This window comes from Lutra lutra, chromosome 7, assembly GCF_902655055.1.
Source record: "Lutra lutra chromosome 7, mLutLut1.2, whole genome shotgun sequence".
Lineage (NCBI taxonomy): Eukaryota > Metazoa > Chordata > Mammalia > Carnivora > Mustelidae > Lutra > Lutra lutra.
This window is the reverse complement of record NC_062284.1, coordinates 49,063,300-49,088,028: the sequence shown is the minus strand read 5'-3', so window position 1 is coordinate 49,088,028 and position 24,729 is coordinate 49,063,300. Positions and strand designations below refer to the sequence as shown.

General features: G+C 52.6%; 1 protein-coding gene and 1 long non-coding RNA gene across 2 annotated transcripts in view; one reads left to right on the top strand and one right to left on the bottom strand.

The window, feature by feature from the left end:
• Window positions 1-1,119: 1,119 nt before the first annotated feature.
• Window positions 1,120-5,494, bottom strand: LOC125104102 (uncharacterized). Its single transcript, XR_007128588.1, has 2 exons — window positions 4,592-5,494; window positions 1,120-2,141 (listed from the first exon to the last, which is right to left on the bottom strand). It is a non-coding gene; the product is annotated as an uncharacterized LOC125104102 (long non-coding RNA).
• The window catches only part of ANP32A (acidic nuclear phosphoprotein 32 family member A), a 37,801-nt gene continuing 15,084 nt past the window's right edge, over window positions 2,013-24,729 (top strand). Inside the window, exon 1 of the mRNA XM_047736384.1 lies at window positions 2,013-2,217. Within this exon, the coding sequence (XP_047592340.1) occupies window positions 2,164-2,217 (54 nt within the window). The 5' untranslated portion in view covers window positions 2,013-2,163. The remainder of the gene's footprint in view (window positions 2,218-24,729) is intronic.

Here is a 24,729-nt window from a genome sequence, read left to right as displayed (position 1 = left end):
CACATCATATCGACTTAATGTGTGTGTGACGAAGAGCTCTGTTTCAGAATAACCTTAAATGCTATATCCAGAAATAACAAATGACTCTGGCAAAGAGAGGTAATGCGGGCTCCCTGTGTGTTCTGTAACAAAGCCAATACAATTTAAAAATAAATGAATTCCAACTACAAAAAATTGAGTTCAGTAAGATTAACAAAACTGAGGGAGACAAATGTCAGCTAAGTCAACAAGTCAAATACATTATACTATTTATATCCAGATGAAATAAAACAATGACTTTCCATTTTTATTTTGCATTTCCCAGTTACTCAGAGTAAACATTATCACATTTCAAATTCCACTGATCATTTTATCTGAAACAAAAATTTGCAGAGTAAAATGCTTAGCTGTAGGATTTTATGTTTATAATCCATCAGGTTACAGTATTAAAGTTACTACAGTTTCTTCCCCAGTGTGAGCATTCTGTATGTGCGTTTTGTTTACATTCTGTCACTTTCTATTTCCTCCTAAACTTTATATGCTCAAGAAAGAAACTGTATTGGTGTTATGTAACAATACTTCAGATTTGCAACATACATACTGGTTTATCTCTCCCTTGAACCCATGTGCCTGAAAAATAAACACAATGTATCCCCCCACCAAAACCACCATGGAGTGTATAAGGAAGAGTGTAGACCTGTAAAACTATAAGCACTGAAAAACAGTTGTGTGGAAGCGTAAAGATGTATCTGTCCTTGTTGACAACAATCCCCACGATTTATTAACAGCCACAGGCAGCGAGCTTAGTGAATGACAAGGTCCAAGGCCTGGCCATAAGAAGTGGGTAACCCAGTGGGAGTAAAGGCTTTTAGGTCTTACAACTAATGTGATGAAAACAAAAAACCCAAACCCAAAGCAAGCAAACCGTAAAACCTGGAGAAAGTGCTCCAAATAGAGACTCTTTGGCAACCCAAATTGAACCAAATGATTCAGGTGGACGATTAGAATAAACTGTGCGCCGTTTTCTTTCACTAGATCTACAAAGCCCATAAATTATGTTTGGTCCAGAAAACCAGGAGTTATTAGCACCTTCCGTTTTCACTTTTTAATATTCAATATATTCAGCAACAATCCTTAATCCATGGTCTTCATTCATTTATTGACTGAACAAGATCCTGGATGCCTCCTGGTGATCGCTCCTTCCAGGCTGACCTGATATGACAGCAAACTGAAATGCCCCTCCGTGGAGAGGGGTCAAGAACCGCGAGGAAAGTCATCCAAAGGTGGACGCATCTTGCTTTCATTTATTTGTTTATTAGGGGGGCGGCGATGGCCGCGGCTGGACGAGGACAAGGCGAAGGGGCGCGCGGACAGTGAGCCGCAGCCCCGGGGTGGGTACCCAGAGAAGTGGAGGGCAGCAGCCACGCTCTACCAGCTCTGCCCGCCGGACCCAGAAAATGACCAGGCCCTCCCCCCACTGCACCCTTGACCCCTCCCCCTCTTTCCAGGCCTTTCATCCACCCCGTCGCCCGCCGGGCCGCCCCGGACCTCGCGCCGTCCACCTCTTTAGCCAGCCCGGTCCAGCGACGCGGGCAGGCCCAGGGCGGCTCCACGAAACCCTCGGTCGGGTGAGGTCCCCCGACCCCGACCCCTCCGGCCGCGCCCCTCCCCCTCGAGTAACGCACCTGCGGCCCCGCCCCCGGCCAAACGCTGAGGCGGCGGCGGGCTGGCGAGGCCGAGCGGCTCGGCCCTCCAGGCGCAGTCACCTTCCCTTCCCCCGCCATTCTGCCCACCCCCCTAGCTCAGCCACCAAGCAGCCGCCGCGCTCCTCAGCCGCCCCGAAATCTAAAGGGGTCCGTCTCCGGCACCACAACCAAATGGCTGAGCCTCCCTGGCCGGCTGCGCAGCCCGCCCATTGGTCCCTTCCCCCCCCGCCGCCGCCACCATTGGCTGTTGCCCGGAGACCCTCGGCAGCGATTGGCTTCAGCTGTTGCCGCTCATCCGCCGGACCGCAGGTCCCGCCTCCTCCGTGATCAGGTTAGTGTGCGCCGCGGGTGCTGGGGGCTCGAGAACCGAGCGGAGCTGGTTGAGCCTTCAAAGTCCTAAAACGCGCGGCCGTGGGTTCGGGGTTTATTGATTGAATTCCGCCGGCGCGGGAGCCTCTGCAGAGAGAGAGCGCGAGAGATGGACATGGACAAACGGATTCATTTAGAGCTGCGGAACAGGACGCCCTCTGATGTGAGCATTTGCCAAAAATATCTCTGTCGGTCCATTCTCCTACTTTGTGTGTGTGTGTGCGTTGGGGGGAGGCACTTTTTTTTGAGGGGGGGCTCCTGGGAGGTGTGGGTTTGGTGGTCGGACTGCAAATGAATTGCAAGGTTGGGGGGTTGCAATGCCATCCAAGCATGTTCCGGCTGCCGCCGCCGCTGCCCTTGGTGTGTGACTACCTGTGCGTGTGCTCCCGCGTGTGCGAGTGTGGGTGCGAGAGTGTGCGTGCGAGTGTGCACCCACCGGGGGCCAGCGGGCGCACGCGTTTGGGTCGGAGAGAATGAGGCAAAATAACCATCTGAGCTCGCTGCTCCCTTGACTCGGTCTGGGGGGGAAGATTAACGAGGGAGGAGGAGGGGGGCTGCCTCCTGGATTTAACAACAAAAAAAAGGGGGTTTTATATTTTATAAATGAATCCCCCCTTCCGCCCCCCTCCGGCGCCTCCCCCCTCCCTTTCTCTCTCTCTCTCTCTCTCGCTCGCACACACACAATAAGTTTTGGGCTTCGCGAGTCCGGTTTAGTTTCTGATAAATGTGGGCCGAGGCCCCCGGGGAGAGCGCGTGGGGAGGGGGCTGCAGTGGAGTTGGGAATGGCTCGAGTTTAAAGTGCGTCTTCATTTCTTTGCAGTGATGAGGCGAGAGACGGGGGAGCCATATTTGTAACTTTGTAGTGTTCGTGAACGCGCCCTTTCTCTCCCTCCCTCCCTTTCTCTGCCTCCCTTCCTCTCCTCCTCTTTCTCCCTCACTCTTTCCACCCCACCTTCGGGCCAGATGCTGATGTTTCTTCCTTTCCTAGCGAAGGGAGATAAATTGGAAGGGGGGAGGGATTTTCGAACGTGCAAAGGCACAGATAATCCCCGCGCCTCCCCACCTCGAGCGATCGCTATTGCAAGTTACCCAAAGGCTACGTCCCGGTCCCCCCTCACCCCTGCTCCTTCCGGCCTCGCTAAGGTGCCAACCTTTAAGCCCTTACGGCCCCCCGGCCAATCTTTCTCCAGGGTGGGCTCCTCGGCAGCCATTCGGCGCCTGGTTCATACATGGGCACGGGAAACTTTGTCAGGACGCGAGCTGCCCAGACCTGGTGCCCGTGGTGGGTACTGGCTGGGTCCAGATTTATGCGGGCATAGGAAACACGCAGCTCCGGGATGGGAGTTTGCCTTCTGGACGCCGTTATTGATTGGGCAGCGGCGGGAGTACGGCCGGAGGAAACTTACACGGATGGGAACTGGGAGGCTTAGGCGAAAGCCCACCCCCAAGGAGGGGGAAGGTGAGGGTGGGTTACTCGAACGCTCGTTTGTATTTCTGTCTCCCTCTCGCTTTCAAACAGTGTTTTATGCGAGTTGGCGGCTCTGGGGCGGAGACCCTGGCCGGCTCCTCTCCGGGCCCCTCCGGAGACCAGGGCGGCGCGGGCAGGAGGACCTCTCCTTCAGCCTCGGTGGCCAGGGTTCCAGAGTTGGGAGTTTGGGGAGCGCTGTGCGCTGACCTGTCGCCCCTTCAGCCCGTTAAAAACCGAATCCCTGGCGAAGGCAGGCCTTGCTTCCTCTTTTCTCTAGTTCCTCCCCCAAACCTGAGTGAGACTTTTGAAAACAAGATCCTTTTTGTGGTCCCCCCCCCCATCATAACGCAGCTGTGGACTATAGACGTGCAGTGCCTTATGGCGCGCAGGGCGGGGAGGGGGTGGCGGAGCGAGGGGAGGGGGTGCCCGCCGAGAAGGCAGGAGTTTCCGCGAACAATTTGCCGGCGGTCTGCCTTTCTCTGGCCGGTTTCATCCCGGTTTAGACCCCGAGCCAGAGGATTTGGGGGCTGGGTGTGGTGATGGGGGAGGGGGCTGGAGCCGCGGTCTTCCCGCGTACTTTCCGGAAGCCCCCCGTGCGGAGGGGGAAGGGCACGCAGTAGGGGGCCGGGGTCGTGGCGGGTGGGTGTGGAGGCGCGGTTCGCACCGCCAACCCCAGCCACCCGGCTGGCCAACTGGGAGCGAGATCGAAAGCGGGTCGAACCGGCTCTTTAAACTTCCCCGAGTGTGTGCTGGGGGAGGGGAGCGCGCCGCGCCGAACTGGGAGCGATTTCTCACGCTTCGCCCCCTCGCCTCCGAGTCTCCCAGCCCACTCGCCTGCCCCCTGCCTCGAGGCGGGGTGGGGCGCGGGAGGGGATGGAGGGGGCACTTTCGGCACATTTGGGGTGGAGGGGGGAGAGAGAAAGCTAGCTAATGAGGGACAAAAGGGGTGGGGGAGGAGGAACTATTTTTTTTAACCGTTCTTAAGACAAATAGCTCTCGGAGAGCGCCCCCTGCGCCCCTCCCCGCTGCACTTCCCCCCCCCCCCCACCCCGGGCCCCCTCACACCCACCTTCGGAGCCTCTCCCAACTCGGATCCGGGGGCTGGTGGCCACGCCGAGACGCCGAAATAGGACGAGCAGCCATGTTTCCCGGGTCTCGCGCGGCCCGCCCCGCCCCTCCCCCATGGCGCGGCCGGCGCCGAGCGCGGGGCTGCGAGTGCGGGCGCCGGGCTCCATGCGGCGCGGGGCGCGGGCCGGCGGGCGGGCGGGCTGGCGCCTGGGTGACCGGGCCTCGCGCGCGCGGGCCGGGCACGGGCGCGCCCGGCCGACCGGGGGCGGGCCTCTTGGCTTCCTCAGCTGCTTCGGAGCTTGAGGTGTTTTGTTATTATATTTTCATGAAGGCCAGGCCCGCCGGAGGCCGAGCCCGAAGGGCGCCGAGGCGTTATTAGGGGGCAGGGGCCCTGCTCGCCTGTGGCACGACTGCCGGGCGCCGGGCTGCCATTTTGTCACCGTGGCTGTTGTCGCTGGGGGTGGGGGGGGTGCAGAGTCTTGCGCCATCGCCCCGACGGCCCCGGACGTGGAGGCAGCAGGGGAAGCCGGCTCCGGGGACCCCCGGTTGTGCTCTGGGCCCCTAGGGGGTCTCCCTCCCTGCGACAACGGCCTGAGGCTCTGCTGGAGCGTCGCCGCGGCGGTCGCCCCGGGAGGGCGACGATCCTCCCCGCAAGTGCTCCCCCGCCACCCCCCGTCGCGCTCCCTGTCTCCCCCCCGCCCCTTTGCTCGCCAGTGTTTCGCCCTTCCTCCCGCTGGCGTTTTAGTCGTAGTTAAATGTGGCCCTAAAGACGCACTAGTCGCCCCGGTCTTTGCTCCTTCGGAGGAACTGATAGGAAGGTTGGGGGAGAAATTAAACATGAGGTTTCTTTTTCGGGAGGGGGGCGCGCGCGGGACTCTAGCGGCCCTAACTGGAGCCAAGGACAGCAGCCGCTTACCCGGGAGGGACGAGTTGTCGGTGTGTTGGGGGAAACGCCCTCCGGGGCTGGGCTCTCCGGGAAGGTAGGTCGCGCTCCGGGTTTCAGGTGGGTGTTGCAGCGTCCTGCAGCTAGGGGAGCCCCCCCCCCCCATCTTCCTCTGCCCCTCCCCCTTTTATTTTTTGCTTTGGGGAAGGCAGGTTATGGTAGTGAACGTAACCCTAAACCGAAAAGAGAAGGGAATAAGGAATAAGGTTTGCTTTTTTAAAAAGTAAGTGATGTCTTTCTCCCGGCCGCCTTTCTGCGTCACGTCTCTGGCTTCTCTCCGGGACTTTTTATTTTAAAGAGCCGATGTCAGTGCTGGTTAAGCACCTCACTGGTTAAAGTCTGGTGTCTGCACGAGACTGGCTTTGATGGCAGTGCCCGGCAAAGGCTGCCCAGGAAGCCAGGTTTTAACTTTGACCTTTGGAATACGTCGCATGATGTTTTCCAGACTGAATTACTGCCTGATTGGGTTCATGTAGCCTGATATTAACTCCAGTTTATGCAGCCAACCAGGGATCCCCAGGCAGAAAACTGAGCTCCAGCTCAGTATGGTCATGGTCGGTTGTTTTGTTAGTGGATTGCTGCTGGTGGTAGTTTGAGTCTGGGGGCTCCATGGCGAAGCTGGGTTTTGGAGCTCCCAGGGACCTGAGTTGGAATTCTGACTACTACAAAGAGGTAGAATAAGTTAACCTCCTCTTTGAACTTTAGTTCCTCACCTGTAAAAGGGGAATGGTGATCTGGTTTAATGAGTAACGATCTGGCCCTCCGGTACTCAGTATGTGATAGTTACTGGAGAGAGAACTCGGATGCCACAAGGCACACACTTTGAGCTTCTCTCTGGCTCTGGACAACAACAACAGTAATAATAGTGAATGCTCACACAGCCCCACACTGTGCCTGGCAGAGTTCTAAGTGGATTAGACAGATCAGTTAATCTAGTCCACATACCAGCACTGTGAGGTAGGTACTATTATTATTCTCACATTATACATAGGGAAACTGAGGCATAGAGAACTTATCAGAACTCTTAGTCTCCGTTCTCTCCTGTGAAGCACTCTTTTTGGTCAGACATTGAGAGGAAGAGCTTTTTCTTCTCTGCATTTAAAACAGTGCCCCCGTAAGAGAGATTGAGTTTCCTGTCATTGAAGGTGCCAACATGAACCCGGGATGGCCTCCTGGTTGAAGATACTGAGATGGATGGTCAGGACCGGGGGCTCTGATAGAGGGGAAGCCGTACACTTTCTGAGTTTGGTTTAGAACATCACATCTGTTTACTCTGAAATAAGTCTGTCCTTTTAGGTGTTGGGAGATACATTGTGGGTAAAGAGAAGACTCTTCGGCAGTGGTTTGTGTGGGATTTTGCATGTAATACATTTCCCATTTCTGTTTGTCATCGTCTCCAGCCAGAAAACTGAAGAGAATTGGCATGGCCTCTGTACCTAAGATGTAGTATAATAATAACAGCTCACAGATATCTCCTTTAATTCTCCTTTAACAACTCATTAGGGGTCGGCAGAGCCGGCTGACATCCTCCATGCTGCGAGGGTGGTCACAGTAGGCTTCAGAGTTGAGTTCTCATCCCACCATTAAGCTAGGGGCCCCTTTCCTTGGACAGTAGGGACTTGGAGTGTTGTATAGTCCATTAGGTCCCAAACATGGCTCCTCGACAGAATCACCAGGGGAGTGTGTAAAATGCAGATCCCACAAGGGTCGTCAAATTCAGGGTAAGCTGCCTGTTTCTGTATCATGAACTAAGAATAATCTGTACATAGAAACATTGCAGTCAATTTGATGTAGAACACTTAACTTTGAATCTCAGTTAAGTGAAATGTTATCCCCCCAAAAGAATTGTCTTGTTAGGTAGTTATAACCCTTCCACCACCCCAAATTGTATTCTTTTTTTTTTTTTTTAAGATTTTATTTATTTGAAATAAAGACAGTGAGAGAGGGAACACAAGCAAGGGGAGTGGGAGAGGGAAAAGCAGACTTCCCACTGAGCAGGGAGCCCAATGCGGGGCTGGATCCTAGGACCCGGGTTTCATGACCTGAGCCGAAAGCAGACGCTTAACGACTGAGCTACCCAGGTGCTCCCCAAATTGTATTCATTATAGATCTTGAATTTTGTCAATAAAAGAATTGTGGAAATTTTGTTTTTTGTCATTATAAAAGTGCCTATGTAGTATTGTTAGTTTTGTCTCTAGATAAAGTTTATTGTCTCGCCTTTTATAGAGAAAGCTTGGTGATCCTTGTTTGTGGGGTGGTGGGTTCGGGATCTAGGTTTTTTTCTTGTTTTGTGTGTGTGTGTGTGTGTGTGTGTGTGTGTGTGTGTGTGTGTTTTAATTCTTAAATTTTTTAATGAAAATGTGGCAAGCCATTCATTTGGGTGGTGCGTTAGGAGTCTTTCCAAGTTCTTTTTTGTGTGCCCTTTAACTAGTTGATGCCTAGTGGAAATTGGCCTTGTTACCATTTTAGAACTGAGCGCCACTTCTGTCTAGAAGTAATTTTGTGTAACCAACTAAAATTCCTCAGCTTGCATACTCCCAAGTATTTCAGAAGGTTTTTGCATATCTTGTACTTAAATGGTTACTCTTAAATTTCACATGGCTTCTTAGGGCTTTGGGGCCTGCAGAAGGTGCAGCAGCTGTGTCCTCCATGGCTGACATCAGACCCTCAGAACACAGATCATTGAAAGCCACAGATAATCCTGCAGTCTCTGGTTCTGCCCTGCTGCTCTCCCACCATGCATGTTTCCTGGGGAACATACCAGCAACAAAGTGGCTTTGAGTTTCAGAGCCCTTTCTACCTCTAGCCTCTGGTTCTTGAGCTAATGAGCAGAGGGAATAGAAGTAAGATTGGCCAGACCAGGGGGAGGAGGAGATAAATCTAAGGGGAAGAGTCCCAGCTCTGGGGTCCACAGCTCCGACCTGTACTTAAAAGCAGCGGGCTGTAGACCCAGTTCCCTGTCTTGGCCGGGCGTGTACCCCCCAGCCTTTCAAGGTGACTTCCTCTAGATTTCACAGTCTTTTGTATTTGTAATACAGGCACCTACCTGAACTATGGGGACTGGTCATCCCGGAGCTTCAGTCCAAATTAATGATACCCCATTGAAATAAGAAACTTGGGGCTGTGGGTGACCCTTTATGGGTATTGTATACATAGAATACTCCTCAGACATCTCAGCACTGTACCTGCCCTCTCTACCTTGGTGTAGTCGCTTGGGAGAGGAGCACAGAGCTTATTGCTGAGTGGTGATGAGCCCTGGTCGAATGAACTTGCCCCAGTTGTTTGGCCTGAATTATGACAGGAAGAGGAGGCTCATTACTCTGGTGTCCAGAGGGGGCCACTCCCTTCTAGATGGGTGCTACCGTGCCTCCCCACCCCATTTTGACCTGCCCACCCCCTGCACTTGTTAGTTGTCTGGTCTCTCAGGAAGTACACACCATCAGTTCCCCCATCACCACTGCCTTCTTCTCACAAATACAGAGAAACAGGGACCTGACTTGGAATCTGTAATCTTCTGTTACCTTGAAATACAATTGTACAAATGATAAATACCCAACAATGATGTTTTCATTAGAGAGATGGAGTCTGGCAGGGATGGAGAATTGCGAAGGCATCTGTTATTCAGAACTTGTCATTTAATAAAATTGGTTGAAACAAGATGAGCAAAGCACCCATGGCCCTGGGCCACCTGCCCGGACAGGAAAACAGCCTCCTTCCATAGAACCAGTTGTCCTGATGATATTTGTCCATACAAAGTATGTAAACAAGATAAAATATCTTTGTTCTGCCACATCAGGCCCTGGCTTGTGCCCACTGAGCCGCACCCTGCAACCCCTGTGTTTTCGCTCCGATCTATTTTGTGTCAGCCCCTCAGCTGCCCTGGTGTGCTCACCTATCTTCTTTACCAGAACTCGCTCTAGGCAGCAGATCTACAAGATCAGCTTACTTATTCCACTATCACTTATCCTAATGTGGATTAAAGTCACAGCTGTCTTTCCCAGAGATGTTTGTGTGTGGAGATTCCGGTTTGGGGAGGAAATTAGCAGAGGACTATTAGAGACTTGTGTGCTGTTCTCAGTTTTGCTGTTAACTAACTTGGACAAGCTGCTGGCTTCTTGGGGCCTCTGTTTCCTCTGCTCTAAAATGGGAGTATTGAATTAGATGGGTGGCTTTCCAACTCTGATCCTAACATAAAACTATGTTTCACACCACTACCCAGTGTGTATATACTTATAGGTTACACAAAACAATGACAAGATGCTTCCTTACTCCATGGAAAACACTTCTGTTCATTAAAAAAACAAAAACAACAAAAAAACCCTGTTCTGGCTTTGACCCACAAATTGATCGTATTGCTTGTGATTATTTGAGAAGCATTAAAAGATGAATATTAAGCTTCCTTCACACTCAAACATCTTGTGGTTTGATTTGGGAGAACGAGAGAAGGCCATTTGTAGCTTTGTGAAATCCCTCCACCTAAGGTCAATAGTGATTTTTCCTGCTTTTAAGCCAGCTCGTCCCTGGGTCCCCATGTTTTCAAACGTGGCCCTTTGGATTCACTCTAGCTCTTTGCCACTCCAAACCTTCACATGGCATTAAGGAATCCTTACCCTAAATTCCTACCCTCAGGTGGACGCTTTCCAAGGTTCCTGGTTATGCCCGAGGGTCCCCAGCCAAACATGCCCCCCCTTCTCTGCACACTCACCGCCGGTCACTGTCTGTCCTCTGTGTGCCACACCCTGTGCAGGTTGCCCACTGGCTCCGACATTTCCCAGCACGGAGGAGAGGCTGTTAGGGATAGAGAGGAGAGTGCCTTTGGCTCCTGCTTCCACCCAGACTACCTGGGTGGTGCTTCCTGTCTCTCCCACTTTGAGCCATGGCACTTCTCATCTCTCTGTAAAGGGATGGTAGAATAGTACCCACCACGCAGTAAGTGCTCAGTGAACCATACCCATTATTGGTATTATGGTTGCTTCCGCTGGAGCACCATCGTCGGCATTCACTTAAAACACACACACACACACACACACACACACACACACACACACACACACGTTAACAACAGACACATTATATAAAAAAGTCACATTTGTTTCAGTAAGAAAGGAGGATAGAAGCTAGAAATTCTAACTTGGCAGAAGTCTTTTTCCTCACAAGCAGTTGAATAGTAAATGTGTTGTTTCTAGATGTGGGTATGGCTGTAGCATCTCCATCCCGCTGAGCAGCCCCAGCACGGGATCCCATGCAGATGCTAAAGACGGTAAGGTCACCTGCTGCCCACCCTCTCCCTGACTGTGCCTTTGCTCACAGTCCAGGGCAGCCGTGTCATACCCCCTCCCTAGACTGCCCTCTGACCCTGTCCCCTTGCCCTCTTGGCCACCCCCTCCCCTCTCACAAATGATCCACACCTGGCTTCTGAAGAAATGCCCAAGCAGCGTCTGGAATCCGTGCCCATCTTCGCCCCCCTCAGGGTCTGGTCTGCTCGTGCTGCTCATTTCCCTTCTGCATCCTGGGCCCCTGAGTCACTCCTCTGCTTTGGTCCCTCTGAGGCTTAAGAGGTTTCTCCCATCTCAGAGCAAACAGAAAACCTGGCTTGATTCTACCGTGTCACCGTAGCTGCTGCCTAGTTCTCTCTTCCCTTTTATAGTCAGACTTCCTGAATTGTCTAGAACCACCTTCTCCATGCCCTCACTTCTCCGACACCTTAGCCCTCCCCCTCCGGTTGGCTTCCTAAACAGCTCTAGACAGACAGTCTTTCCTTACATGATTCCTCAGTAGTGTCTGCACCTCGACCTTCCTGAGGACCATTTCCTCCTGCTCTCCTCTTTCTCCAGTACATCTCCTACAGCTCTGGCTACTCCTTGTTTCTGGGGTCCTTTGTGGGTCCCTCCTCTGTGTGGCCATGAAGCCTGGGCCATGGGCACTCTCGGTCTGCATTCTCTCGCACTGACAGCGGAAGGGACTGTGCCCTCCCTGCAATCTGATACGGGCCTCCCAGCCCCGAACTCCTGGCTCAGCATAGGACCTACCTGATGTCTCCACCTCAGTGTCCAGAAAGATCCCTTGTCTTCGGTCACCTCTGTGCTCCCGCAGATGGCACCGATGATCTTCTGTTTGTCCCAAGTCCTGTCTATTCGAAATACCATCCTCTCCTGCCTGCCAGCTGATGTCCCTACATCAGCAGCCCCCTTGAGCCATGTACAGCCAGCATGGTGAGAACCAAACACAGATGTAATCGTGTCGCTGTGTTTCAGACACACAGTGCTCTTGGGAGATGGTCCAAGAGCCTTACTGAGACCTTACTGAGGTCCCGTGTGGACTGGCTGTGGCGTGCTCTCATCTTTTCCCTCACCACCTTCCCACGGCTCTGGCCTTTATTCCCACAAAACTACTCCAGGCCATAACTGCCACCACTGTCACCAACTTAGCATCTAATTGTCTCTACCAGCTCCCTCACGCTCCCTCCTCAGCTCTGGGTCTGGTTCTTTTGTTATGAAACTCTTACAGAAATTTCCTTCACAGTGCTTCAGTTGGTAATTATACATTCTTGAATGTGAGTGTTTTCATGAGCATTTCTGTCCCCCTGTGTAGCCGCATGATTTGAAGGCCCCATTTTTGGTACACGTCACCGGTGTACCCTCAGCACAGCACTGCCCTTGGCACATGGTGGGCATTCTAGAAATTCTGGTTGAATGAAAAGACCAGGGAGCTTACGTGTTCTTGTCATTGTCATTGCCCTCTGTCTGGAAAGCCAAGCTCAAGCCCCTGAAACAAAGCATCGGGAACAATGTAGGCTTCATTACCCCCACCACTCCCACACCCCTCTCTCCCCTTGGGTGAGTGAGCTCCTGCCTCTGGGTTGGTTCACACTTTCTTCATGCCCTGTGGTCCTCAGATGTTTCTGGTTTTTACAGCCCTAGTGGGAAGAATTTGAACCTCAGCCCTAGTTTATCTACCTGTTAGTTCATGGATTGTTCACATACCCCATGTGGGCATATGTACGGTATAAAACATAACATCAAAAAGAAGAAAGTAAACCTCAGAAGTAGACATCCAAATATATTTAAATGTCCTAATATTTTCTTCCTGCAGGCCAGTAGATTGTGCTGGCCAATCCACTTAGGAAACTGCTGCTCTGATCTGTGGTTTGTTTTATTTTTAATTTGGTCATGAAGGTCTGGGCTGTGTAAGGCATGCCCATACTTTACCCAGCACTCTGTCCTTGCTTAGAACCTCCCAGCTCTGGTGTGTGATGGGTCAGGGTGGAGAGCATTCTTAACCCTTCTTTGACAAGCACGGGAAATGCAGCGGTATGCCGGAGATCCCTAGCGAGGGGAGTGTCCACTGAGCCTCTGGCTGCTGTCTGCTCTGCACAGACCCCCCCCCCCAACCCCTTTCAGGCTGTCCCTTAGGGTCCAGTGAAGGCAAACCCCTGTGCAGGTCTGCAGATGTCTTGTGAGGCTCCCAAGTACCTGAGGTGAGAGGATTCCATGAGCAGCAGACCGAGGCTGATCCTGGTGGGGAGAGGAGGCTTTTTCCTTCTTGTCCTCAGGCTGGGAGTAAGGGATAAGGCAGGGTTTGCCGCAGGCTGGAAGAGCAGGCATGGCGGGCCAGAGTGAAGTCTGGAGAAGGGCCCGTGGTGTTTCCGTGTGTGCAGCACCGTGTTGGGACTCTGCAGTCAGAAGTGTCCAAAAGGCCTTGATACCTGCATCCTGCTGCCTCCCTCAGAAGTCATGAGAGAGGGAGAGTGAGTGTGTGTGTGTGTGTGTGTGTGTAGCAGGTGGTGAGGTTGAGGCAAGAACCTGTAATAGTACATTTAAAGGGATTCCTCAGGGGCATGTATACCAGGGAGGCACTCATTGCCCATTATGTAACCAGCTTCCTCCGTCCCTAGCTGCTGGCCTCCCCAGCAGGCCCAAATGGTGTGGCTGCGAAGGCAGGGAGGGTGCAGGGAGCCCACTTGCACTGCCACGGCCTGTATGCCTAGCCTCCAGAATGATGCAGGGAGTTCTGTGAATGCTGGTTAAGAATCTGGGTAGCAGCTGGAATGTGCTGAACCCAGCTCCTATGTTCTGGGTGGGGGGGCGGGTTACAGACGGATGGAGTGAGGTCTCTGGTGGGGTTGGGGAGGTAGAGCACCGACCAGAGAAGGAGGGTATGCGGCTCGAACCCCAGCTGTGTATCAGAGCCGACAGGGGAGCATTTTAAGAAATTCCCAGGCTCTACCCAGCTTCAGAATCTGCTTCCAAGGGTGGTGCCCAGTCCGTGTATTTTTAGCCTGCTTCGAAGGGGGCTCTGAAGCACAGTCAGGGACTGCCACAGGGAGGCAGGGTGCAGAACTTCACAGCAGGTAGGAAGACGTAAGCCGAGTGCATGTCAAAGAAGAGGAAAATGGAAGAAGGAAAAGAGGGAAGTGGGGTGTGGCATTCCAGCCGCAGGGGGGCCCTGCTCTGCTCCTTGGCCTGGCCCCTCTCACGCACTCACATTCCAGCTCCTCACACTTGTACCTGTACTGATCTCCCCATGGGGCTGCTACTGGAGTGCCTGGTGGCATCTTTTGAGCAAGCCCAGAGGTGACCCTTCCTCTGTCCCCAGGGGACTGAGAGGCCAGGGGGCATTTTGTAGGAAGGAGGGGACCCAGAGCCAAGCAGGCAGGCGTAGCAGGCAGGGCCTGAGCTGCTGTGCTCCGCTGTGGGAGAACACCCGGCAGGTTTCCCATGAGCCTTAGCTGCCTGGTCCGGAGAAGGGTGACTAACGATAATACCTGCTTTCCCCGGGGTTGTGGTCGGGACTGAAAGAAATGTTTACGCCAGGTGTGTGTAGTGGATAGACCCTAGAGGCTAGATGCTAACCAGCCTGGGCTTGGAGGAGCTGTTGGAACAGGGCTGGGGAAGGGGCGGCCCGTCTGAAGAAGGCCCTGGCTCAGTGTCTGAGCCTGTGTGTGGTGGGAGCAGTTTTGGGGAGAGCTGTCTTTGCCTGCCCCAGAGGAGGCCTCCCTTGGAGCTGCTCTTGTAGGTGGGAAGGGGCTGGAGGGGCCCTAGGCAGGAAAACATCCGCATGTTTCTGTGAAGGTGGGGCTGGAGGGGCTGTTCGAGCTACAGATATCCCCTGCCCCAGGGCTTCTCTTGCCCCTCTCCCTATGAAGTCTGCCCGGCTTGTCTTTTCTGGACAGGGTCTGCCCGCAGACCCTTCTGCCTCTCAGAACTCTGGGTCTGCCCCACTCGGGCCTCTTGGATTCAGATAGCTCCTGAGACATCTCCTCCAGAAAGTCTTCCTCCACTCGCCGGAAGGGCGCGCTTTGCTTCCCTCCCAGGTGACCTCAAGAGATGGAGGTCCCCAGGACTCACGGCTGTGCTCTCCCCTGAGCTCCTTCCCGGAGCACCTCACTGCGGGGTGCGTGGTGGTTCAGCTCTTCATAGGGTCAGGTCAGCGTTTCCACAGCTCCCTGGCAGCTGGGTGCCTTGGGAAGGCTGTGTGATGACGTCATGCATCTCCAGCCTCCCGCCTAGCTGCCTGTGGGAAGGATCTGTCTGTTCTGGCACCGGAGCCTGTTCCATATGGACGGCCGGGAATTGGCCATCCTGGTCACCCAGGGCGTTCCTGCCACTTCTGCGTGTCTCCTTTTCCCCAGGGAGATTTGGGTGCACCCCGGGCGTGGCCTGGGGAAGGTAGGCAGGCGTGCACTCTGGTACAGCTCCCCAGCTGTGTCTGGGAGGCTCGAAGAATCCAAGCCTCCCATCTGCAGCGGTTGGCCTGCCGCCATAATGACTGGTTCTGCTCCTTCTAGCCCCTGTTTGCAACTCTGTTGCAGATATGCCTCTGTGTGTCTTGGTCAAGAGGGCTGGTGCGACTGCACATTTAGGTGTGGTCCGTGAGTCTGGGGAGGCTTCTAGAGTAGGGCCTTCCGGAGCTGCTGTTTCGGAGGGATGCAGAGGTGCTGTGGTCATGGGAGCAGAAATGGAATGCTGTCCTCAAAGTGAAGGAATACGTGGTTCAGGGCAGGCTTTTGGCCTCCGTAGGCACTTGGGAGCCTTCCCTCAGTTCCAGTGGCCAGTGTGGTCACTGCCAGGAGTGACCACAGGGGAGGCTCTGACATGGAAGTGAAAATACACCTCTGTGTATGACCAGTAGCCACGGACTCCGACAAGGTCTGGGTCCCTGGTCTGCAAGGTGCCTGCTGTCCTGCAAAATACACTTGTGTCGGGCAGATGCTTTGCTGGCCCGGGGAGCTTATGAAGTCCACAGATGTCTCTGACGGGAAGCAGCACTTGGCCAGCTAGTGCCTGATGGTAACCAGAGTGAGGAGGGTGGTTTTTGCAGATAGAAAAGGCTGCTGAGGGGTCATTCACCTTCACATAGATTGAATGACCATTGTGCACTGGGTCTTCTCTGGGCATTCTGGACACAGCAGTGCACTAGACAGGCTTGTCCTCTGTGCTGTGCATGCGGGGCTCCTGGTCCACTGAGGGGGATGGTCGGCAAACAAAAGGCAAGACTGCTGCTGTGCTGGGTCCCAAGGAGACCAAGCTGTGTTCGAGGGGATGTGTGAGCCCGGAAGGCCTCTCTGAGGAGGTGGCATTTGAACAGTCACTCGAATAACCTACAATGGACATCTGGTCCCGGCGACCCAGAACCTTAGAATATCTGATCTCAGAATACCTACGAGTCATCTTGCCGAGGAGCCATCTGAGGCCCAGGGTGGTTAAGATGCAGATTCATGAGATGATAAATAGGAAGGATGATGTGGTAGAAGAGGGGGACAAAACATAACTGGCCAGTACTCTGCTCACACCAATATTGGGCATTTCCCCGGGCCAGCTGACCCTCTGCCTTTTCATCCCAGAATGTCTTATCCTGTCAGGACTCAAGCTTTGAAAGATCAGTACTTGTAAGTTTGCATTTATTAACAATAGCAGACTTATTTCCTCATTTATGGCTGTGTGAGTTGGAGGGTGGGGGGCAGAAAGTTGAAACACATCTTATGTCCACCAGTCAGCCCTCCAGGCAAGGGCTAACCACCTGGTGTTGGTCTTTCCCTGCCTAGGCAGAGATGTGGCCCGGTTTGGGTGCCCGCAGGCTCCTGCTGCCCATCTCCGTGGGATCTCCACCATTCTTTCTGAAAGAGCCCGGTTCTCTGAGGACCCCATTGAGATTGTGACTTTTGGAATTCTATCTGGCTCTCCCAGTCTGGTTTGAGGGTTTAGGTATCTTTGTGGGGGCCAGGGAGACCGTACTGATGCCTCTGACCAAAGCTGGTGAGGTAGGACTCACCAGAGGGCCCCTAGGGCTTATTTTCAGGGAGAAACACACAGTAAAATCAGGTCACAGACCCAGCCTGATCCACCTCTTCTCTCAAGGACCAGCCTTAATTGGCTGATAGTTTTCACCTAGAAGAAGGTGTCCCACATGAAGCTGAAAGGAGCTCTAGTGAAGTAAGACTTCATTAATTAGCCTGTTAGGGAAACGGCTTTCCATTATTATGGGGGCTGGATAAATTTGATGACCACTGTTCTCCTTTGGGCTTCTAAAGGGAAGGCACTGGGTTTTCATCCTTTTACCAAATACTGAGAAATATGTAATATTTTTTGCAAGTATTTTGTTTCTAGGTGTTGAGTATCTATGTGCCAGATACCATATTTATTCTTATTTAATCTGTGAAGAAATGCTGTAAAATAAGTGGGATTATTCCCACTTTAACAGATGAGGAAAGGGAGGTTCAGATACCTAGTTAAGGAACTAGCTCAAGGTCATACCCTACTGAGGAGCTGTGCTTGGGTGCAAAGCCAGGTCAGTGACCTCAAGCTACCTTGGATCTTAACTGTGACTTCCCGCATCTTCCCAGCCACTTTGGGGCTGCTGATAATATGAAAATGTTCTAGATTCCTGATACTATTTCTTTCTTTCCTCTGTAAAATCCGCTGCATTTGTCTTGGTGGGTGGGTGAACATGCGATACCAGCAATTCGGATTTTAAAAAATATTTTTATTGTAACATGGAACACATTAAAGTAAAGGAAATAAGTGTGAGGTTCGATGATTTTTCTTCTTTGGGTTATTTTCCCCCCTAAATGATCATTTTACATTGTTGAGGAAATCCCAGCACAGTCAACCCTCCGTACCTTCCCTTGCCTGTCTGTGCCAGAGTCTGACTTGTCCTTCCCCTCGTGGCTCTGACATAACTTCAAACACGAGGGCTTAAGCACACAGAGGAGAGGCATACTTGGGGGTTCTCAGAGGACTCCAGAGGATCTGAAAAGTGGGAGAAGACCAAATCCTTTTCTAGTAAAAGTAGGCTAAGGCAATTAGGGGCTTAGGTGCTGCCCCAAAAACTCAAGTAGCAGTGTGTTCCAGTGTTAGTAAGAAGACCGAAGTGGAGACTGTGGGAAGGGTGTGGCAGGGTGTTTTGGCTGCTTTGCCTTTAGCTGGACCCCTTCTGGGACAGGAGTTAGGCCTCCCCTCTTCCTAGGCACCTACTGCAAGCCTTGGATCATGTTAGGTGTTTGGCAAACGATACTCCTAAGGTATATCTGTAGCCATCTATTACCAGATGGGGAGACTGACCCTTGAGGCACATGGGGCTGCCCCTGTGAGTCCCTTCTTGTCCCTCCAGACTGGACAGTCTGGGGACAGAAGGCAAGGATGCCTTTATCCCTGAGTCCCCAGTGCCTGGTGCGGTGCCTGGCCTTTGGTAGGTTCTAGGCCTTTACTGAAGGAATGGAGGTGAAGTGACTTGTCCACGTAGGTACAGTGGTGAACCCGTTAAATTGTAGGACCCCGAGGCTCTGGGACAGCTGCCCTGTATGTCAGAAGTAGGATCTGATTCCAGCTCTTAATGGTTGATAAGTTTGGTGAACACAAAATGACGGATGTGCCCACTTGTGTAAATTGCAACATTATTATAGCACAAGATTGGAAACAATCCAAATACTCATCAATAAGGGACAGGTTAAGAAAAATGATGGTACATCTGCACAGTGGGACACAATGGAAGTAAGAAACGAGGAAGGTTTTCGTGTACTATATTACACAAGCTTCACAAGAAAAAAAGCAAAAATCAGCATATAATATGCACGTTTTGGGTAAAAGGGAAAAAAAAAGATTTTGAATTTGCCTGTATATGTGTCAGCAAACTCTGGAAGGATACTTAATGGGTGGGATGGTTAGCTGGGCAGGATTGGGGGTAGAATTAACTGTATCTTACGCCTTTTGGTTTTGAAGTCATGAGAATGAATGTTACTACTTATTCAAAATATTAAAAAGAAAAAAAATAGTGGAAGTGACTTTGGACCTGTTGTTCTATCTATCAGGGCTTCAGTCTCCTTATATGAATAACGAGGTGATGGGATTAGAACAAGGCTTCCCGTGGAAGGGCCGTGTTGTCTATGTTGGGTGTATCTGTGGCTTTTGTGGGCTTGTCCAGGAGATGCTGGCCCTGTCCTAGGGTGGTCTGCAGTCCCTTCTGTTGGTGGCCTGGACCTGGATGGGCCCAGGCTGTTTGAGAAAGGCCAGGGTGATGCTGAGAGCAAGTGGCCTTCTGCAGCGGTGTGGGCCTTGTGTCTGTCCCCATTCCTGGCAGTTTGTCCTCTGCACACCCTGCCCTGGTGTGACTCAGTTGGTTCTTCCCCCAGACAGGAGGATTACAGTGAAGAGAGACTGTTCTGGAGCGTTCTGGCAAAGTGCTGCAGTTTAATAGGAAGAAAAATGGCAGAATGTTTTCCCAGGTTATTTTTAATGCTTTTCAGTTCAGCAAACATTAATTGAGAGCTTAAGTGCAAGGCAGTGTGGGGGAGTCAGAGCGACATAGCACCTCATCTCTGCTCTCCAGGGTGCGAAGTCTTGGGTGAGAAACTTGAGTCTAAAATCCCTCCTCATACCCTCCAGGACTGCACAGTTTACCTCATCTGGTCCCGCAGAGACGTGTGGGATTGGTAGGAATTCTCCCCATTTCACAGGTGGGGAAATGGAGTCTCAGGAAGTCTTGCCCAAAGCCACACAGTTCCCAAGTCTGGAACCAAACTAGGATTTCTCTGACTGCTTTTTGTGAGGCCAAACCCTTCTAATCAGAACATTCTGCCACACGGTTCTTCCTGGAGGTGTGTGTGGCTTAGGCCCATTTCTACCTGGAAATACCAGGTGAACACAGCCCTAAGTAAACTTCCTGCACTGGTTTCCTTTATGGAAGGGCAGTGGAAATCTCAGGCTTGCGGTCACATGTTGAGTCTTATCCCCCCTTTGCTGTGGTCCCAACAGTTCTGCCCTTCACTGCCTGGAAAGCTCACCCCCTTACCATTAGTTCCAGGCAGGATGTCCCATATGTGTGTAAGGGTGGATGTGACAGCAGCTTTCTTCCCACCCCATCCTCATGCCACCACTTCCCTTCCTTCCCTTCCCTTCTTCCACAAATTCTGTTGCTGCCACCTGTCATCCTAGCTCTTTCCCAGAAGAGCCGCACATGCTCCCCGCTCAGGGTCTCTGCCCTCCCTGGCTGTTCCCTCTACCTGGAAAGTTCTTCCCTCAGACTTCACTTGGCCTCAGGTCCCTACTGGAAACTCACCTTGGGTATGCCTCTCCTGGCCACCCTTTCTGTGATATCCCTTCCCACTGTTGCCGGTCCTCCCCGTTTTTTTCCCTTCTGGTATATGTGTGGATTACATACAGCTTACATGTGTTGGGTTAGCGTCTCGCTCCCCGCTAGGATGTAAGCCCATGAAGCCTGGCTAGTTGTGCTTAGCACTGGATCTCCAACTGGATCGCTAATGGCAGCCTCTGGCATGTAATAGATACTCTGTAAATATTGTGGAATGAGTAAAATCGCCCTATGGCCTAAACGAGTAACACTTCTTTAAAGTGGGAAGAAGCAAATCATAGCCTTTTTTAAGAGGTGAAAAAGACCCAAGGCTTCTCTCTTTACAGAGCTTCATCATATAATATTAATTCATTTAATAATCGTTCGGCACCAGGTGTGTGTGGAGGTCTCTGTGGACCATCACTTAGCAGCCTCTGATTTGTACGCTCAGGGAGACCACGCATGGATTTTTCAGAGCAGCCCATTCCTTTGGGGGACAGTTGTAATGATTTAAGCACTCTATTTTTTTTTTTTTTTGACATTTTTGTGTTTAACTTTTTTTTTTTTAAGCTTTTATTTATTTATTTGACAGAGAGCACAAGCGGGGAGTGTAGGCAGAGGGAGAGGGAGAAGCAGGGTCCCTGCTGGACAGGGAGCCCGAAGCAGGGCTCCATCCCAGGACCTGGGTATCATGACCTGAGTACTTAACTGATTGGGCCACCCAGGCGCCCATTAAACACTCTTATAGTTTACACGGGGGCTGAAAACGGCCTCTTTCAATTCCTGCACACTGATCTCAGTTCTTGAAGTGCCAGAAAACCACCTGGAAGAAATGGACTTCTGCATGCATGTAACACTCCTTCAAATAGTTGGAGAAAGATGGCTTATTATAAGACTTCTCCTCCCGTGCGCGTGCCCCCGCCCCTCCACCATTGCCAGTTCCTTTGACTGTCCTCCCAGTGCCTGCAGCTGTAAGGGCCCTTCCAACCCTCAGTGCCTTCTTCAACATTCGGCTTCAAGGCTCAGAATTTAAGGTTTAGTCCTGTTAGAGCAGAGTGTTTGGGGACCCTGACCGAGGAACCTTGGCCCTTGTTGACTTGTCTCTGTCCACGCAGCCTGGAATGGGCTCTGCTGATGGAGACAGAATTCAGTAGGTCTCTTCAGTGGCGGGGCCCCTCCCTGATTCCTCCAGAATCATAAAGGTTGTAAGGTCTTTGGTTTGGCTTTTAGCATTTCAAGGTTATAGCAGCTATAGTAGATCTGTGAAGGACTAGGAACCTAACCCGGACCCCGTTTTAAAAGACAGTAAATACTGGTCATGTTCTGTCTCTGAAGTCCAGCAGAATGTGCTGAACCTTTATGTGTATCATCTCTTCTCTCTTTTTCAGTGCCCATGGTGTTTTTCAGGGCTTATCTGTCTGTCCCTCTGCCCTCCATGTTCCTTTCTCCTGGCAGCCTCTCGCTTCCCCGTTCCTTCCTCACCCTCCTGCCACTACTCCCCTCCCCACCTTGCTTGCCAGTCTGCAGACAAGGAACAGATAGGGACGTTGGGCCCGCGTCCCTCTCTGATACTTTGACCATAAGCCTGCCATTTACAGACTTAGGCGAGTCGCGCATGTCACGTCTCTCTCAAGGAGAACGAACTGACATTAAATTGCTTTTGTATGTGAGACCCTTGGCCGATTCGCCGTGGATAGAAGAAACTTGCATCCCCAGCTTTAGGCGCTTGTGTGACATTGGGTCCTGTGTTTGTCCCCCATCGTGGCTTCCGATGGGTGGCTGGATGGGGGGACTTGAGTGCCATGCTGTTTGCTCGCTTCTGTCATTGCCACTGCCACTGTCATCTTGGGTTCAGGTGGCAGGGAAGGAGGCAACTGAGCCTTTTTCTCTGCCCCTTCTGTGTCTCCAGTCCTGTATCTCCAGCTCCTCCGGGGAGTGTGCGGAGGCAGGAGGGAGGAGGAGGGCGGGCATCCGGCCTGGGGCCCTCTTCCTCACAGCCTATTTCCTTGTCCTCCTTTGTTTCCCCTTCACTCTGGAGAGGCCCGAGACTTTGAGGTGTGGACCCTAAATTGAGAGGATGGAGCCCAAGGACTTTGGATTTCCACGATGGGCTAGCTGTGTGACCTTGAGTGAGTGACAGGGTTGGTTTCCACTGAGCTTCATCAGATACCTGAGGAGCTGATTTGGGTCCAGTGGTGTTGATGGGGTCCTTGGCTTCTCTGAAGCACTTTGGAAGAGCCAGCTAGAAATTCCATCGGAGGCACATTCGGGGCTGTGCTGCTGGGCCGGGCTGGGCAGAGGCTTGACCTGCCAGCTCATGGATCCCCGAGGAGTGAAACTGAGGAAGCCAATGAATTAACTTTGTTTTGTGGACTGTTCTTCCACGTTGGGAACCATGGGGACTGGGTAGCTGTGAAGGTCCACGTGGGACCCACGGCAGAGACCCTGCGTCCACATGGGAGCCCCAGTCAGCCACCCCAGGCAGCTGAGACAGGGGGTCCAGGAAGCCATGTTTGTGGATTTGCCTAAGAGTGCAGTTAGTGGGATGCTTTGCTCCAGAAAGTGAGTAAGGGGTTCATTAGCCTTTTAGAATCTAGATTGTTTGGAGCCATTGCCCACCCCTGCTCCATTCTTTGCTCTGGCTTGAGTGACCCAGTCCATTTTGACCACTTAGCAAGTGTTTACTGAAGGCCAGCCCCTGTGGGCAGGGCACCAGCAGGGAACACGGAGACCTCAGACCTTGGTAAGGCAGTGTTTGGAGGAGAGACCACAGAAAGAAGGACTGCCAGGTGGGCAGGGGCCATTTTCCTGGGAGAGGGATCTGATGGGTATACTTCCAGTCGTCTGCGGAGTCAACGAAGTAAAGTCTGGGGAAGCACTTCGTCACCTGTCACATGGGAAGAAATGCCAGGTGGTGTCACCATGTTGGCTGCAGGGCAGGGAGGCTGGCAGAGAGGTGAGGCGGGGACAAACAGCCTTGGGTGTTTGGTCCTGGCACCCCGGGTGGCTGGGAGGCTGGGAATCCTCTGGCTTTGCAGTCCCCGTGGCTGGTAAAGGCAGTGGACCAGGAGTGACAGGACCTGACAGGACACGTTCAAAGCAGTGTTTTAGGAAGATGGGCTAGGATTTGCCTCTCTGCTTTCCAGGCCTTTCTTTTCTGTCTCCCCATGGCTTTTCTGTTGCATGGGGCCAGTGCTGTGGCTCTTTAATATGATCATCATGGACAGTGTGGTTTTCTGTGAACCACAGTGTTGTCGAACAGGGACTAGGACCCCCCGTGGGCTGAACTGCCTACTCCCTGCTGCCCTGGGAGATGGCAGACATCAGAGGGGACGATGCCAGACTCCTGTATTTGGAACCCAACACCCTCTGCCTCTGGGGGCTGTTTTTGTGATCCCGATGTGTTTTAAGAGATTACATGATTGATTTTTGTGTTTCTTTAATTGCCTGGGCCCCCAAATTTCCTTCTTGGCATCCCTCAGGGATGAATTCTGGGCTCTTTTTGTCCATGAAATCTCCCCACTTCCTTTTGGGGAATAGAGGCTGAGTTTGGATGTGAGGTGGGACTAAAAGTATGTGGACCCACAGAAGGGGGCCTCCTCTCTGCACTCAAGCTCCACTGTCCAGTGTGCGCAGTAGGGGACTGCCCCAAGGCATAGGACAAGTTACCGGCAAAGTAACAAGGGGCCATCCCAGTCATCAGACTGGACAGTGACTGTCCTTGGCACTGTACCTCCACGCTTCTTGTCCCCCTTTCTTTCTCCTGGTCCCCATTTAGATCCTACCTGCTGGGACCAGGGCCTTCACTGGACTGCACTTCAGACTCCTGCCTCATCCCACCCTCCGGGACTACAGGTGCAGAGGACAGCCAAGGAGAAGAGGCAGCCTGCTAGATTGCCAGTGGATCCTGTCCTCCACCAGTTCCCAGACCTCACCTCTCCCTGATCCCCCTCCACTCCCTTCCTCTAGCCAAGTCAGACCAAGACAACTCCTCCCCACCTCCTGGGCCCAGACAGCCTTCTGGACCTATTTTCTGCTGCCCTGGGAATACTGTCCTTCACATGCGCGTAAAGCGGGCAGGGCTGGGGCAGGGTCTGGGTGATCAGGGAGGCCTTCGTCCAAGAGGTGGAACAGACAGGGTCTGGAAGTGGAGTAGACTCTAGACGGGTCCAGAAGGGAGGAATGAGGTGTCCAGGCAGGCAAGCAACAGTGGAACATCAGGGAGTGGCCCCAGCTCTGCGGGGAGTTCACTCGCTGAATGGGCCCACTGGACCAGCCCAAAGCCCGGGTCCTACAGCTGCTGGGGCCGGCCTGCAGTTCAGCTGAGTCTGTCCTTCTGGCTGGAGGAAGCATCTGCAAGGGAACCAGCTTCTCTGTCTCTGGGCCAGGCAGAAACCAAGACCTCCCCACGCCCGCTGGAGGAGGGAGGAAGCCGGTTCCAGGCAGCGCAGGAGCCAGTCACAGGCTTTATGTTAATGCGGGCCCTCCCCTCGCCGGCGCTCAGCCTATTCCCCGGGCCTGGCCGACAGCTTAATTACGCTGCAGCGCGCCTCGGCTTGCGTTCCACGGTTCCCTAAAATAATAAGGATGGCGTCACCGACTTCCCGCGGCCATGTGCTCCCACCCGTGCC